This window comes from Cyanistes caeruleus, chromosome 26, assembly GCF_971803275.1.
Source record: "Cyanistes caeruleus chromosome 26, bCyaCae1.hap1.1, whole genome shotgun sequence".
NCBI lineage: Eukaryota > Metazoa > Chordata > Aves > Passeriformes > Paridae > Cyanistes > Cyanistes caeruleus.
Window position 1 is genome coordinate 3,342,858 of NC_141726.1, and position 16,296 is coordinate 3,359,153.

The 16,296-nt window shown below is 59.0% G+C and overlaps 1 protein-coding gene across 9 annotated transcripts; it reads left to right on the forward strand.

The window, feature by feature from the left end:
* The first annotated feature begins 1,939 nt into the window (after positions 1–1,939).
* LOC111939183 (uncharacterized) lies at positions 1,940–16,021 on the forward strand. 9 transcript variants are annotated; one of them, XM_086863571.1, is made up of 12 exons: positions 2,117–2,135; positions 7,105–7,160; positions 7,408–7,467; positions 7,753–7,815; positions 9,015–9,985; positions 10,263–10,320; positions 10,553–10,612; positions 10,898–10,966; positions 13,692–13,991; positions 14,885–14,935; positions 15,259–15,420; positions 15,655–16,021. In XM_086863571.1, exons 6-12 carry the CDS (start codon positions 10,317–10,319, stop codon positions 15,780–15,782), a joined length of 774 nt encoding a protein of 257 aa, XP_086719697.1. In that variant the 5' UTR covers positions 2,117–2,135; positions 7,105–7,160; positions 7,408–7,467; positions 7,753–7,815; positions 9,015–9,985; positions 10,263–10,316; the 3' UTR covers positions 15,783–16,021. The 9 variants fall into 9 exon arrangements, 6 of the variants coding, with proteins under 6 accessions (XP_086719697.1, XP_086719696.1, XP_023797066.1 ...); XM_086863570.1 differs by lacking the exon at positions 2,117–2,135 and adding an exon at positions 2,877–2,895; XM_023941296.2 differs by lacking the exon at positions 2,117–2,135 and adding an exon at positions 6,288–6,367.
* The last annotated feature ends 275 nt before the right edge of the window (positions 16,022–16,296 follow it).

Below are 16,296 nucleotides of genomic sequence, written 5' to 3' on the forward strand. Positions count from 1 at the left end.
CTGTGTAGCTGGGGGTGCCCAGCCTGTCTGCACTTCGGTTAATGACATTTGGTGATTCCAGTGTTACTTGGGTCAAGACTAAAAATCATTTTTTCTTCAAGAAAATGTTTCTTGCAAATGGGAAGATGTTTTGCTTCTTCCTCCAATTTCAGCTGTGGGACAGTTCTCACCAAAGACTTGATTTCAGAGGAAAGCAAAGTAGCAGCTGCCCCACACCTGGATAGCAGCACCTCCTCATGCAGCAGAGGAACATTTATTAATTACTGGAGTCCTTGAAGGAGATTACTGTGGCCACCCAGCTCTTGCTGGGGCTGGCTGTGTAGGGAACATACTTCAGCACCATGGCAGCCAGGAGGGACACTCCAGGACATGGATTTTTCAGAGAGGGGAGGAGATTCACCTTCAGAGCTACCCTTCTGTCCATGCACAGTTCCCGTGGTCCATGGGGTGGGCTGAAGTCCTCAGAGTTCACTTCCCTCAATGTCACCTAAGGACAGAGGAAGCCAAATCTGCTGAGCTCCCCAGCTGTGGGCACGGCAGCCCCGGGAGAGAAGAATGGGGTTTCTCACTGCCCTGAGGGCAAAGAGCTGCTCCTATCTCCAGCAGTTTCTGATCTGTGTCACATCCCTAGGAGTGGATCAGGGCCTGGGCTGGAGCCTCAGAGCAGCCCCAGGGTCGAAGTCTGTGAAATTGGTTTTATTGCTGGAATTTCACAGCTCAGGGAACTGAGGCAGCTGTGACGGTGGCCAAGGCAGCTGTTTGAGCTCTGCCCAGCACGGCTGTCCCGGTGTTTTGGTGGTTCAGCAGCCCGGGGAAGCCCCGCAGTCACTGGGGGATGCGGCTGCAGGGATTTGGCCACAGGCCGAGGCCAAGATCAGGTGCCTTGTCAGCCGGGGAGATCGGGGTTGCAGTCGCAGCTACACCACTTGTGCCTCCCTAAACAGCACCCGGGGCTACGAAGAGTTAAAAAAACAAAAGGCTCCTCCTGGAGCCAGAGGAGCACGGGTTTTCCTCTCTTTGTACTCATCCTGCTGCATGTGCTGTCCTTGCTCCGACAGTGTGGATTTGGCGCTGCTCCCCAGCGCTTTCCTGTCATTAGGATTCCCTGGATTGCTGCTGCTTTCCTTCTTCCAGCCGGGCTCTCCCTGTCCTCGGCACCGACAGGAGCTCCCGCACCTCGCCCGGGTCCCCCATAGCCACGGGGAGGACAGAGTTAGAGCTGCCCTGTACTCCTTAAACCATCCCTGTGCCGAGGTGTGGGCACACTGCAGGCGTGCTGCTGGCTCCGTGCATCTGGAGACACATTGTGGCACCCATCTCCGGGCTGCGGGAGATGCCCCGGGGCTGTTCCAGAGAATGCTGGCCCTGAGAGAGGCCGGGATTTGCAGGGGGCTCAGCTGGAGGACTGTGCCGGCCGTGTCCCAGTGGGAACTGGTCGCTCCACCGCAGCCCAGCACCCCTCACATCCCTCCTGACCGAGCACAGACCCAGAATCGCTCCTCGGCTCGCTGCTGGCCCAGCGAGGCTTGCTGCAGGCGTTTTGGAGCGAGCGGGACTGGCTCGGGGCAGGAGTTTGCGGACCATCCCTGTTCCTGCCTCCCCTCTCCCGCTGCTGCTGAGGCAGAGCCCCGAGGGGCATCGGGGGCGATGCGAGTGCTGCGGTGGAGGCCCGCGGGCACCGTCGCCCTCCGTCCATCCCTCCGTCCATCCCTCCGTCCATCCCTCCGTCCATCCCTCCCGTCCGACCCGTGTGCCGAGTGAGTCTGTCTTTCCATTGTTCAAACAATCCCTTTTCCACACGCGCTGCCAGAGGCTCCCCGCTCGCTCCCGCACGCGTCAGTATATTTAGCTGCCTCTAAGCCTCTACCTTTCCTTATATAGGAGAGGCCAAACGAATTTCTCACTCTCATTATTAATAGCCTGAGAGGAGCTCTTAGGAGGCTGCCAAAAATAGCAGGCAAACAGAACGGACGCGGGGTGGGGAGGGTGTCGTGGCAGGCAGGGAGCCGCCGGGACCGCCGCGGGAGGGATGCCACGCTGCTGGTCCTGGTTTTTCCCTTTGGGAACCACACTAAGGTGTGTCCCAGCATCCTGCCCTGGCAAGGGGTCCACCTCGCCCCGCCAGCTCTCCACAGGTAGGACCGCCGGGGCTCCGGGTAGGCAGAGCAGCCCTGTACACCCGGACTTGGCGGCTGGGGATGCTGGAACAATCGCTTCGTGGGTGTTGGGGACACTTCAAGTGGGTGGCTTGGGGCAACTCAGGGATCCCCATCCTCACGGGGTCCCCCTGGCCATGGGGATCTCCTGTGGCTGAGATGGTTACAGGTTTTACCCTTCTGTGCGCTCCACAAGCTCCGTTTTGCCGTCGAGCTGCCCTGGGCTGCTGCTGGGCCCAGTGGTGTGTGCCGGCGCCCACCACGACAAGGTTTTGGGACCTTCACCAGGCACCTGGGCGATGTGGGGCAGGTGGCAGAGCTGGCCGACTGTCTGCATGCTGGTGGCAGCCCTGGCCGCCTCGGTCCGGGGGAGAGGGTTTCTCGGCAGAGATCACTCATACAGCATCCCCAGAACTGGGCACATGTGCTGGGACGCCGAGTCCAGGATGGGGCGAGTGAGGAGAGAGCTTCGGGGTGCTCAGAGAGTGAGGGGTCTTCAACTGCACCCGTAGACGTTGCATCCCAGGCAGGGTCTGCCTTAAATCCCTCCCTCCTCCCTCCCTCCCTGGCGAGGAACTTCTCCCGCTGAACTGGAGGATGCTGCAAGCTCCTGCGGACGAGCTGGAGGAGTCCTGTGGCAAAGTCAAGGCGAGCGGGGAATCAGCGTGCTCATGCCGGGTGTCACCGCAGCTCGCTGCCGCCAGCCCAGCCTGCTGCGGCTAGTGTCACCTCCAGAACCGTGAGTGGCCTTGCGGGCGGGGGGTGCGGGGTGTGCGGGGGGCAGCGGGGCTTTCCCCGCCGCCAAGGTTTAACCTTCAGCGAGCCCGGCCGGTGCTGAGCCCTCCGGGGCCGGGGATGCTACTGCTGCTGGGCGCCGACAGCGGCTCGGCGTGGGCGGGGAGGGGACAACGTGGGGAGGGGGTCACCGCAGCCCCCCCCCCCCCCCCGCTTGGGGCCAGCCCAGGTGGAGGCGGAGAAGTGGGGGGTAGCAGCAAGAGCAAGTCTCTGTGTGGCTGGGGGTACAATGGAGCCCCCCGGCAGGTCCCGGCTGTAGAGGGGTGCTGAGTGCTGAGTGCTCGGGCTCTGCGGGCAGCACCCGGCCCTTCTGCCTGCGGGTGTCCCCCTGCACCGGGGTCGGCCATCGCCTCCCCAGCAGCCGAGATGCCCTCCGCCACGCAAAGTGGGGACACCCTAAGCCTGTGGGATAAGGTGGGAAGGGAAACCCAACTTCTGGGCACCTCGGCATAGCATTTTGGACTCGCACGGGGAAAAGTGCTGACCACCACGGCCGGGTGCACCGGGGTCATGCGCCCACCGCCTCGACACGGGCAATGCCGCGGGCCAAGGGACGGCAGGACGGGAGCCGGGGTGTTTCCCCAGGCACCCACCTCCCTCTTCTTTGCTGGTCCTCTTGGTATTTTTTAAGTCACTCAGAAGCTGCTGCAGTGGGTTTGCCGGGGATGGATGAGCCGGGGGAAGCCGGCTGGAGGGGGCAGCGCTGGATGGGAAAACTTGTAAATGTCCCTGCGGGGCAGCGGCTGCAGAGCGTGGCCAGGGACGCAGCGCTGGCGAAGCCGGGGGAAAAAAAAGATTCTTCCTTTTATAGCCAAGATGGGGTTGTTGTTGGGTGCCTGCGGGCGCGTGGGTGCCACTACGGCCGGCCCGGCAGCTCCCCGGCTCCTCCGCCTCCCCCTGCAAAGCCGTGTGGTGCCTACAAACCATCCTGCCCGGGCAGGGAGCTGCTCTCGGGGCAGGTGGAGAACACGGGGCCCTGCCCTGGCCGAGGACTCACAGCCGGCCTGAGGGCATGGAGAATTCGTGGAAGAGGCGCTGCGCCAGCCCACATCTCCCTGGTGGGTTTCTGCTCGGGGTCTACAGCTGTCAAAGGCAGCGCTGGGGCTGGGGAGGGCTCGGGGATGCCTTTGGCACGCCCGGGGCTGCAGAGGGGTTGGTGGTGATGACTGGTAATGTCTGGGCACAGAGAGGGCAGTGGGGCAAAGCCGCTCTGTGGAACACGGCAGGGGCAAGGAGAGGTGGTGGGAACAGGCAGGGGGTGCCTGGGCTGGAGCTGGGGGACACGAGGTGCCCTGGAAGCAGCGAGCATCCCCTGGAGCTGGGTGCAGCCCTCCAAGGTCACTGGGAGAGCCCAGCCGAGGGCTGTGGGAACCATGCCATGAGATGGGGTTGTGTGGGCCACTGGGGCTGGGGTATCTTTAGTACCCAGTCCTGGGAGGCTGCCCAAGGTCAGCCGAGGTGACTTGAGATGAACTCAGCTGCAATGTGAGAGCCTGGATGCTGTGCCCTGGCTTTGCAGTTTCAGGGTGGGTGCAGCCAAGAGTTTTTGGCTCTGACAGTCCTGGCAGTCCCTGGGACCCCAGCACTGCTACAGCAAATCCTCATGGCAGCATCGCACTGCGCTGCAGGGCCACAGAGCCCCGAGGTTCAGTGGGTGCATCTCTGCAGCCTCAGGCTCAGGACACCCAGTCTGTTTGATCTGGGGTGGGACAGGGGTGCTGGTCCTGCCAGACACGCTCTGCCCCGCTGCTCCTGCTGGGCTGGGGACTTGTCTTGGGTCCTGGGATGCTCAGGGCTGGATCCCTGGGGACCAGCCATGCAGGAGCTCCTGGGGTGCTGGCAGAGCATCCTGGGGGAAGCATGGCTGTGTCATAGTGTGCCCCACAGCAATGGTTCGTGCCTTGGGGGGCCACTGAGCAGCGACTGCTGCCTGTGGGTGATGTGAGCTGGGCCAGTGACGTGAGACTGTACTTGGCACCCATGGGCTCCTTGCAGGGAGCTGCGGCGCATGTGGACCCAGCTTCTGCTGCTGAGTCACTGCCACACCATGCCTGGTCAACCCCTCCTGCCCACAGCCAGACCCCCACACACCCCTCGCTCTCCTGTCCTGAGAGGGGTCAGCCCCTGGGAACCCAGGAACACTCCCTGTACCTGCCATTGTCCCGTTCCAGCTGCAGATTTAGGGCTGGGAAGGTCACTGAAGTCAAGGTGTGTGCCCTCTGTCACCCTGCCATGGCCAAGCAGCACTGAGGACAGGAAGCCCCCCTATAGTCCCCTTAGGGTCTCAAGCCTCGGAGCTCTCAGCTGAATCCCTCCTCCCATGGGCAAAGCCACCTCCAGCCTTCCCTGTTCAGAGCTGCTACGTGGGGGGTGGAGTGGCCCTGACTCCTGTCTCCTTCTCCTGGCCCTGCAAATGAGGTGGGCAGGGGCATATGGGTGTGGGAGGTGTGTGGGAGCTCCCCTATGCTGACTCCATGTGCACCAGCCTGCACCACTGCTCAGGCACAGATGAGGGGATGTAGCGTTTGGGGCTTCTGGGGGCTGCAGGGGGACAGGGAAACGAGTTGGTGCATCCTGACCCAGTGCAGCAGCAGCAGGGGGAGCCCTACCAAGCCAAGAGGCACGGCCGACTGGGATTCCCCCTGTGGAAGTGGCTCCAAGCACAGGCACCCACCTCTGCTGTCCATCCGTGCTTGGCTGTGCTGCCAGCTCCTCGCAGGTGCAGCTCCCCAGGTGGCCCCCACAGCCCAAACCCCTGAGCCTCGGCTGCATCCCGGAGCATCCCATCACCCACAAAGGGTGGCCAAAACCCTCCAAAATACCAGCCTGAGCACCCTCCGGCCGCCGAGAGGCTCTGCCTCCGAAGCACACAGGCCTTGGCCACGACTCCAAGCATGAGGAGCTCGGGGGTGGCTGCGGGCACAGAGGCCATTTGGGCAGTGCCTCCGCCTGGGCTGCACTGGACAGAGGCCGATGACGGCACTGGGGGTGGGCAGGAGGTGCCCCCACAGCCCCTGCACAACCTCTGGCTTCACCATGGCCACCGGCTCCTTCCAGGATCTCACTGGAGCTGGAGGACACGGCCGGGAGAGAGACAGCCCTGTGCCCCCAGCACCGCGGCGTCCGCCTCTCCCTCCCAACCCTACATACTTCTTCATATGCCCATATGGAGCCGACCGGCGTTATGGAATGTTAAGAAGTATGTATTTTTGGGCTGGGACCCCCACGCCGGGAGCTCCCATCATCAGCACGGTGCAGACGGCGCCTCCGGAGACACGGTGCGTCCCTGGGGCTGGTAAAAAGGAACCAGATCAACTTGCAACTGGATTTGGTCCCCTTCAACCAGCTGCAGCGGCGCATGAGCTACGGCACCTGCTGCCCCTCGCCGCCGCCGTGCTGCCCTGAGCGGGCCCGGGGTGAGGAGTGGGTGCAGGGAGCGGGACAAACGGGGGGTACAGAGTGGGGCTTTGGCTGGTTTTTGAGGCTGCCCGGTGGGGAGGAAAAAGGTGGAGCGGCTGCAGCTCTGCTCTCCAGACCGCTGTGGGTGCTCGTTAGAGCCGCGGTGTTTGACCGGTCGGGAAAGGCCCCGTGAAGCCACAGCAGCCCGGCACAGGCCCGAGGAGCCCCAGCCCGGCGCGTCCTTCCCCCTCAGCTCCCGCACCTCCCGTCCGAGGCCTCCCTGGGGGACCCCCTAGAGCCCGACCCCCGAGGACGGGAGAGCCCCAGCCCCGCTCCAGCAGAGACAGCAGCGTCAAGAGGAAATGAGAAAGTGAAACTCAACGAGTAGTGTCGGAAACTTCTCGATAACCATCGTCCTGGACACACCCTAACTCAGTCTTTCCGGACGCCATCTTTTCCTCCCCTCAGAGCACAAGAGACACCCGAGAAGTTGGCGTCGGGTGTCGCGGCCCCGCAGTGGGTGTTTGCGGACAGCTCCCTTTCTCTGAGGGGGGGACAGTAATGGGGGGCTGCTCACCTCGCTGAGCAGCCACCGAGCCCTGTGCCGAGCAGGAGCCCGGGCTGGGGCTGCTTTCAAGGAGAAGGGACGGCTTGCTGGGTGGGAGAGGGGTGGCTGGGGGCGATCCTGCAGGGCGGAAAACACCGATGACCCCACCTGCCACCCACGGAAAAAATCTTGTTCTTGCTTCCCAAGGAACCAGGTTTAGTGCAGACTCATCGCAGCTCTCGCTCCCGCCCAGCCGACCATGGGTAGGTTGGGTGACGTGGGGTGAGGGGCCTGGGCCCTGCAGTGGGACCGATCGTGGGGGGCACGGGGACCCTGGGGTTTGTCCCTTCTCCCTTCTCCCACCACGTGTCTGCAGGGCTGAAGGAAAGCAGTGCTGGGAGAGCTGCTGCTGCCACCGGGCCCCTGCCCTGCCCGGCACAGGGCGCTGGGCTCCGGCCAGGAGGAGCTTTAGTGCCCACACTCCTGTCCATCTGTCATTTTCCTTCTTAGCCGTTTTACCGGTTGCCATTGCATTCTTTGTGGGACTCGCCATAGGAGCTGTAATTGTAGGTGAGAGTTTGGCACGTGATGAGCAGCGCTTGGCTTCACTTGGGGAGCTGCAGAGAGGGAAGGGACAGCACTGGGCACTGCCTGGAATTCTGCCTGCCCCCACTGCTGCAGCCCTGCACACTGCTCCTCTCCTGCTGCCCATGGGGTGTTCCCAGCCCTGCACCCCCAGCCCTCATTCCCTGCTCAGGTTGCTGAGTGCTTTTGGGGAGGTCGGTTCTGGTGCTGGTGGCAGGGGAAGATGTGGGTCACAGAGAGCACCCTAACACTGCTCTGTCCTCCCTGCAGCACTGGCAAATGATAACACCATGGACTTCTCTATAAATGCTGAGGGTGTACGTATCCGTGTTGGTGAGTGTGGAGGACAGGGGACCTGAGCTGTGCTGGGTGGGACATGGGGTTGTACCCTGGGCTTACACTGAAGCCAAAGCAGCCCTTAAACCCCTCACTTCTTTTTCTGTTTGTGCCCAAACTATGGGACAGGGATCAATCCCAATGTGGTGGGAAGGGGTAGGACATGCTGGGGTACTGGTCAGGGCTGAGGGCATCAGGGGCTGTGCAGGAAGGTGTCTGCTCTGTGGCAAGAACTTTGGTGTCCACTGGCAGCACTGGTCAGAGGTGGAAAGGGAGAGCAGAAAGGGGTTGGGTTGAATGTGCTCAGGAAGCAGAGCTTCTGCAGGCCAACTCGCTGGTGAGACATTGCTGGCTGTCCCTGCCTTGAGCTTGTCCATCAAGAGGCAGCCTTGATACTTCTGTGACATCACACTCCTGTCTTTATAGGGAAAAAACAAAAGGCCTGACTCTGCCCTGCAAGCAGCAGCAGCAGACACTGTGCTGTCTGTTAAAAGAACTCCTGGTGACCATAGCAGTGAACAGAAGCAGATTTCTTTCCTTTCAAGTAGCCTGATTCAATGTCTTCCCACTGCTGGAACTGGAAAGCCCCCCCAGCTTCCCCTTTAACAGTATTTTGATTACTTTGAGCAATAAATGCTTTGAAAGCTTTAACAAAAGTACATTGATTGTGTGGTTGTGTGTGGTGATGCTTGGTGGGTGTTGTGGCTCAGGTACCTGCCCAGCACGTGGGGGTTTGCTGTGCTCCAGGAAGGGATTGCAGCAGGCAGTGTTCCCAGCCTTGCTCCCTGTCCCCCCGCACAGTGAGGGGCTGGCTCCCACTGAATCCTGACAGTCCTGGCAGTCCCTGGGACCCCAGCACTGCTACAACAAATCCTCATGGCAGCATCACACTGCGCTGCAGGGCCACAGAGCCCCAAGGTTCAGTGGGTGCATCTCTGCAGCCTCAGGCTCAGGACACCCAGTCTGTTTGATCTGGGGTGGGACAGGGGTGCTGGTCCTGCCAGACACGCTCTGCCCCGCTGCACCTGCTGGGCTGGGGACTTGTCTTGGGTCCTGGGAGCTGTGGCTGGGATGCTCAGGGCTGGATCCCTGGGGTGGGAGAGAGAATCCTGCACTCTGAGACCTCTTCCTCAGTCAAGATGTCAGAGTTAGAGTTCTCTCCATAGCTCTAAAGCATGGTAATAAATTTTTTCCAGGGCAGAAGCAGTCTTGCCACCTCCATGTCTCCAGAAAACAGCAATTGGAACAAAGCATCGCCTAGGGACTGCCGATAGTCTTTCGACATTGCTTTTTCAGCGCTAGGGAAAAAACCATGCCTTTTTCCCCAGAGACAGAAAACCTCAAAATCGGCTCTAGGAATGTCCACTCTGCAGCGCTGGAGAACGTCCGCCCATAAATCCAGGACTAGGGAATCCTCTGGAGTTAGCATAGCTGTTATCATGCTTGCAGCTCACTGGGAAAGGTGTTCTGACTATCAAAATTGGCCTCATCAGCAAAGGAGAGCGTGCAGGCAGAATCCCGCGAGCCAGACCGAAAAACCCCTTTGCTAAATCGGGGGATGAAGCACGGTACCTCGTTACACTGTTGTAGCCTCACAAGTCGGGGTCACCAGATGTCGCTATTGGACACCAAATAAAGAGGCATGACTCCAAAGGCAGAAGGAGCTCGGAAGGCTTTATTGTCTACTTTTTAGTACCTTTTATACTGTGTTGAGACACAGACTTAACATGATTGGTAAAAGAGAACAACACCTCTCTAGTCCCATTGGTGAAACAAGAGAAACATAATCAGCACAGCTGTACAGATTTGTTTTGAGAAACAAGTTATTTACAGAATTTGTCCTTGAAAGAAATCCTCCCAAGAAATCTTCCCTTGGGAAAGAAATCAGCCACTGGCAGGCTGAAAAACTTTTCAGACTCAGGAATTTCAGGCTCACAGTTTCTCTCAGTGGAAAATGACAGGCTCTCTGAAGGGACAACCCCAAGGTCCAATGGACATGGGTGAGCCCGAGCCTTGCTTCAGCAAAGACAGTGACATCAAGAATTGATGAAAATGAAAGTGAAACTCAGTGATTGGGCAATTTCCCGTAAATTACACATCCTGACCTTCCCTGTTGGGATCTTTTCTGCAACACCTTGACCCTCAGAGCACAGTACACACAGGACAGGTGAGTGGTGTGGAGTTGCTGTGTCCCCACGGTGGGTGTTTGAGGACAGCACCCTTTCTCTGAAGTTGGGGACAATAACGAGGGGCTGATCACCTCACTGTGCCAGCCAAAACCTGGGCCAGGCAGGAACCCAGGCAGGCTCTGAGGGGTACCTGCTTGTGTGGGAGACCGGGGCTCCTGGGTGACACAGGTGTGGCTGGGCACGATTGTGCAGGACACCAAAGTCCTGCCAGCCCCACCCGCTGCCCTCGGAAAAACTTCATGTTCTCATTTCTAGAAGGACCAGGCTCACAGAGGACCCAGCATAGCTCTCAGTCCAGGCCAGCAGACCATGGGTAGGTTGGGAGGCTCGTGGGAGGGCCCTGTCGTGAGACTGCAGAGGGGACATGGGGACCCCGGGGTTTGTCCCCTCTCTCCTCCTGACAGTCTGCAGGGCTGAAGGAAAGCAGTGCTGGGAGAGCTGCTGCTGCCACCGGGCCCCTGCCCTGCCCGGCACAGGGCGCTGGGCTCTGGCCAGGAGGAGCTTTAGTGCCCACACTCCTGTCCATCTGTCATTTTCCTTCTTAGATTTGGTTCATGTTGCTGTTGCGTTCCTCGTTGGAATCATCATTAGACCTGCAATTGTAGGTGAGAGTTTGGCACGTGATGAGCAGCGCTTGGCTTCACTTGGGGAGCTGCAGAGAGGGAAGGGACAGCACTGGGCACTGCCTGGAATTCTGCCTGCCCCCACTGCTGCAGCCCTGCACACTGCTCCTCTCCTGCTGCCCATGGGGTGTTCCCAGCCCTGCACCCCCAGCCCTCATTCCCTGCTCAGGTTGCTGAGTGCTTTTGGGGAGGTCGGTTCTGGTGCTGGTGGCAGGGGAAGATGTGGGTCACAGAGAGCACCCTAACACTGCTCTGTCCTCCCTGCAGCACTGGCAAAAGGTGACACCATCGACTTTTCTAGGAATTTCAAGTATTTTGGCTTCAGTTTCAGAATCGGTGAGTGAGGGGGGATAGGCAGATGGGGTGTGCTGGGAGGGAATACAGGGCTGTTCCCTGGGCTTCTTGTAGAGCTAAATCATCCCTTGAACCCCTCACTGGCCTGAATCCAACTGAAATCTGGTGAAGGGATAAATCTCCAATGTGCTGGGAAGAGTCAGGTCCTGGTGAGGTCAGGGTCAGGGCTGAGGGCATCGGGGCTGTGCAGGCAGGTTACTGCTCTGTGTCCACTGGCAGCAGTGGCCAGAGGCAGAAAGGGAGAGCAGAAAGGGGTTGGGTGTGCTCAGGGAGCAGAGCTCACTGCAGGCCAGCTCCCTGGCACAGTCAGGGTGCAGCTCCCCAGGTGCCCCCACAGCCCAAACCCCTGAGCCTCGGCTGCATCCCGGAGCATCCCATCACCCACAAAGGGTGGCCAAAACCCTCCAAAATACCAGCCTGAGCACCCTCCGGCCGCCGAGAGGCTCTGCCTCCGAAGCACACAGGCCTTGGCCACGACTCCAAGCATGAGGAGCTCGGGGGTGGCTGCGGGCACAGAGGCCATTTGGGCAGTGCCTCCGCCTGGGCTGCACTGGACAGAGGCCGATGACGGCACTGGGGGTGGGCAGGAGGTGCCCCCACAGCCCCTGCACAACCTCTGGCTTCACCATGGTCACCGGCTCCTTCCAGGCATTAGATGGCTTTGTTATGAATTATGATTCACCTTGTGCCACCTTGAGTCAGGTGACAGGCTGGGTTGACAAGTGCTGTGTGTCCCGTGCTGTGCCCCATGTGTGACCTCAGGGCTCACCCCACACTCAGTTGAGTTTCAGTTCCTGTATTCTCTCTGTTATTTACCTCAAATATGTCGCATTATGCAACAGTGTTGGTAAACAAGGCAGCAAGTGTTTCCCCAGCGCCCTGAGTTCTGGCTTTCCAGGGCAGTGCCAGCATGTCCAGGGCCATGGGAGCAGGGTCCAGGTCCAGGAGTGCCCTATGTGGCCCCGCTGCCTGCACTGCCCTGAATGTGGGGACACCCGATGGCAGCAGGGAGCTGAGATCTGGGGGATCTGCTCCTCTGTGGGGTGTTCTCCCTTGCTAGGGGGGATGGTGGGGCTCAGGCTGGCCCAGCTGGGGGGGCCTGGTCTGATTTCTCCTCACAGCTGTTGGTCATTGTCAGGAAAATTAATCCACAAACACCAGAGGTTTATGTCCAAAAAGGAGACAGAGGACTCCTTTTTCTTTGTTCGAATAAAGAGAGGCCATGGGGCATTCCCCTGGGGTCTCTCAAATTTTTGGAGGGCGCAGCCTCCATTTTGTCCTAATTCCCGGCCTCTTGTCCCTTCTCTCTTTCCCCATAGGCTGAGGTACTTGAGAGGTACAGACTGCCCGGAACACCTGATACCTGAGACACCCCCAATGCATATTCCCTTCTTAATTCTTAACTTTTGTGGAATTCATGGTGCTCTTTCAGTGCCTCTTTCATCTTTTAGTGGAATCCATCCCATTGTTTCTGGTGTCTCTCACTGATAGCTGCATCTTATCAGCAGACCCACAGCTTGTTTGTAAAGACAAACCCGTCATATTCCTCTCAGTCATTGTGCTGCTTTGGACTGGGGTAGAGATAATTTTCCTCCCAGGGGCTGCTCTGGGGATGTGTTTTGGGCTTGTGCCGAACACGGGGTTGATGGTACGGAGGGGTTTCATTAGTGCTGAGCTTGCCCAGCCCAAGGCCTTTCCTGGCCCTCATGGGGCCATGCTGGGGAGGGATTTGGGAGTGTGTGGGAGGAGACGGGGCAGGGACAGGTGACCCAGCTGGCCCGATGGGATATCCCAGACCGTGTGACACAGATGAATGGACAAAGGAGGAGATTTTGGGAATGATGGCCTATTTTTTCCCGAGTCTCTGCCCCGTGTGAAGGGGTCCTGCTCAGGGGTGCTGAACCCCTCCCTGCCCACGGGATGCAGGGAATGAATTCCTAGCTTTGCTTTGCTTTTGCTTGCATGTGCGGCTTTTGCTTTCCCTATTGAACTGTTTCTTTCAACCCATGACTTTTCTGGCTTTTACTCTCCCTGGTTCCTATGGGGGTTGGAGGGGTGTGGGTGATGAGCAAGCGGCTGCGAGGTGGGGCTGGCTGGGGTTAAGCTACGACAGCCACCAGTGCTCCCAACAGGGCTCTGTTTTGGCTGCCGTGCCGTGACGCCCCCGGTACCCATCGGGACCCTCGCAGTTGTCTCCCGTGACCCCGCTGGTACCCGGCTGGGACCCCCACCTCTGCCCTGGGCCCTCCTTGCTGTGTCTGGATTACCGTCCGGGTGATGACTCAGCCTCCGCCTTCCGCGTTCTTGCCGGGCGTGGCTCGGACGGGGCGGCCCTGGGGCGAGCAGCGGCGCTGTTACACTCCACCGGGGACTGCGGGCAGGTGGGCAACGCGGGCAGTGCTCCTCCCTTCCCTCTTCCACCTTCCCTGTCCTCTTCCTCTTCATCTTCCTCTTCTCCCTCCTGCCTTTTTCCCTCTTAGCCGTGAGACAGAGAGGCAGAGGAGATGCCACTGGAGCAGTTGCCCGAGCAGGTGAAGGTCTGGCACTCGGGTTCACTGCCAGGCTGGGGGCTGCGAGTGCTGGGGCTGGAGAGACTCAGGGTGCTGCTGGGAGGGAGGGAGGGAGGGGCAGCACTGGCCTGGAGCTGCAGGTTTCTGTCTTGGTGCCAAAATTGGGCTGTCATATATCCTGCTGTCACTTGGTGCAGGAGACTCTGCCAAGATTTCCAAGAGGAAGCCAATGGCAGATGAGAGACCTAAGAAGGAGACAATTTCAGATGAGGAATCTGGGGAGACAAATACTGGTGATGAGGCCAAGAAGGAGACAACTTCAGATGAGGAATCTGGAAAGGAGACAGCTCCTGGTGATAACCCCAAGAAGGAGACAACTTCAGATGAGGATTCCGGGGAGACAAATACTGGTGATGAGGCCAAGAAGGAGACAACTTCAGATGATGATTCCAGGGAGACAAATACTGGTGATGAGCCCAAGAAGAAGGATAGTCCAGGTAAAGTGCAGGGGAAGTTTAGGTTACACATCAGGAAAAAATTCTTCACTGAAAGACTGAGTGGGCACTGGAATAGTCTGCTCAAGGAGGGGTGGAGTCACCATCCCTGGATGTGTCTGTAAAAAGATTGGACGTGGCACTCAGTGCCATAGTTTAATTGAGGAGGTGCTGGGTCTTAGGTTGGACTGGATGATCTCAAAGGTCTTTTCCAACCTAGTTCCTTCTGTCATTTTTTGTGACTTCCCAAGAGAAGCCAAGCAGATGCCTGATCCCAAGATCTCTGCCAGGCAGCCTGGTAGGCATTGGGAAGCTCCAGCAGCTTGGCCACCCTTTGAAGATCTGGGGATGTGCTGGAGTGATAGGTACCCTGAAAGCAAAAGTGGGTGTGCAGTTGGGGCCTGGGTACCTGCTAAGTGTCTTGGGATTTGCTGTACTCCACAAAGGGATCCCAGTGGGCAGGGTTTCCAGCCCTGCTCCCTCTCCCCTGCGCAGCGAGGGGCTGGCAAGGCAGTGGTTGATTTCGTTATGAACTCTGATTCATCTTGTGTTGGTGGCAGGTGACAGATTGGGGCTGACATGTGCTGTGTGTCCTGTGCTGTTCCGGGTTGGTGGGTGCCGTAGGCAGGGAATGGTGGGTGGGCACTCCAGGGTGTGCCCCTTTCCCTTTTCCTCCCAGCCTGGAGGGGCATTTGGACCCACCCCACCAGAAGCTTCTTCCCAGGGGTCTTTAGGGGCTGGAGGCAGATGAAGGCAGGGGGAGGCTGGAGGAACTGCTGCTGGCTCTGGGATCCTGCTCTGCCTGGCTCAGGGTGCTCAGCACTGCTCAGGGGAGCTTTTCCATATTCCTGTCCATATTCCTGTCCTTCCTGCCCTCCTGTCATTTTCTTTCTCAGGGAACAAAGGGAAAGCCATTGGAGCTGCCATTGGAGCCACAGTGGGAGCAGGTAAGTGTCTGGCACTGAATGAGCAGCGCTTGGGTTCACTGCCCGATCCCAGCCCCCTGTGGTCCTGGGGACTGGGCTGGGGAGAACTAGGGTGCAGGAGGCTCAGCACTGGGCACTGCCTGGAATTCTGCCTGCCCCCACTGCTGCAGCCCTGCACACTGCTCCTCTCCTGCTGCCCATGGGGTGTTCCCAGCCCTGCACTCCCAGCCCTCATTCCCTGCTCAGGTTGCTGGGTGCTTTTGGGGAGGTTGGTTCTGGTGCTGGTGGCAGGGGGAGATGTGGGTCACAGAGAGCACCCTAACACTGCTCTGTCCTCCCTGCAGGAGTGGCACTTGTTGGCCTCCCGCTGTGCATCGGTGCGCTGGGGTTCACAGGAGCCGGCATCGCCGCTGGCTCCATCGCTGCCAAGATGATGTCAGCAGCTGCCATCGCCAATGGTGGCGGAGTGGCCGCCGGCAGCACCGTTGCTGTGCTGCAGTCCATCGGTGAGTGGGGAGGGCAGGGGGGCTGGGCTTCATCTCCATGCCAGGGAACACAGGCTTGTACCCTGGGCTTGCTCTAGAGCCAAAGCAGCCCTTTAACTCCTTATGGTCTGAACTGGTCCAAACTCTCTGGGTTGTCCCTGCCCAGGAGTCCCTGGCTGGCTGTGCCCAGTGCTTGGTCCCTCAGCAGGCAGCCTCAATGCTCCTGGGACTTCAAACTTCAATCTGTCTTTGCAGGAGCTGCAGGTTTTTCTCTTGGTGCCAAAGTTGGTCTGACATCTGCCCTGAGCTCAGTTGGTGCAGCAAGCGGTGCCTGGCTGTCCAAGTGGAAGAACCCTCCAAGTAACAAACCTAAAAAACGATAAAAATCCAAGTGACAAACCCAAGAAAAAGTAACTTGGATGACAAACCTGAGGAGGAGACAACTCCAGACAAGAAACCCAAGAGAAGCCAAGAAGGTGCCTGACCCCAAGGCCTTGCCATGCACAATGGCAAGTGCTGGGAAACCCCCACAGACCCCTCAGGGCTTTACCTCCCCTTTTAAAAGCTTTGGATTCTGTTGAGCAATGAGTCCCCTGAAGCCAATAAAGGCGCTTTTCCTGCAGCGGAGATGGTGTTTCTGTGTTGCTGAAGCTCTTGGGTGATGGTGGCATTAGAGGGGGACAGAGCACAGGGAATTTTCAGTCCCCAGGACTGACCCACTCGCTTGATGGTGTCCCCAGTTCCCCTGCACTCAGTTTGGGGCAGCTGTGTAGTTACAGCCCGCAACAGAGGAACAAAACCGAGTGTGAGTGGGAGCACCATGTGGGAATCACCAGGTGTTGCTGTGTAGGTGATGAACTGCAATTTTAACCATGGCTTAAAAACTACTGAGCCCTC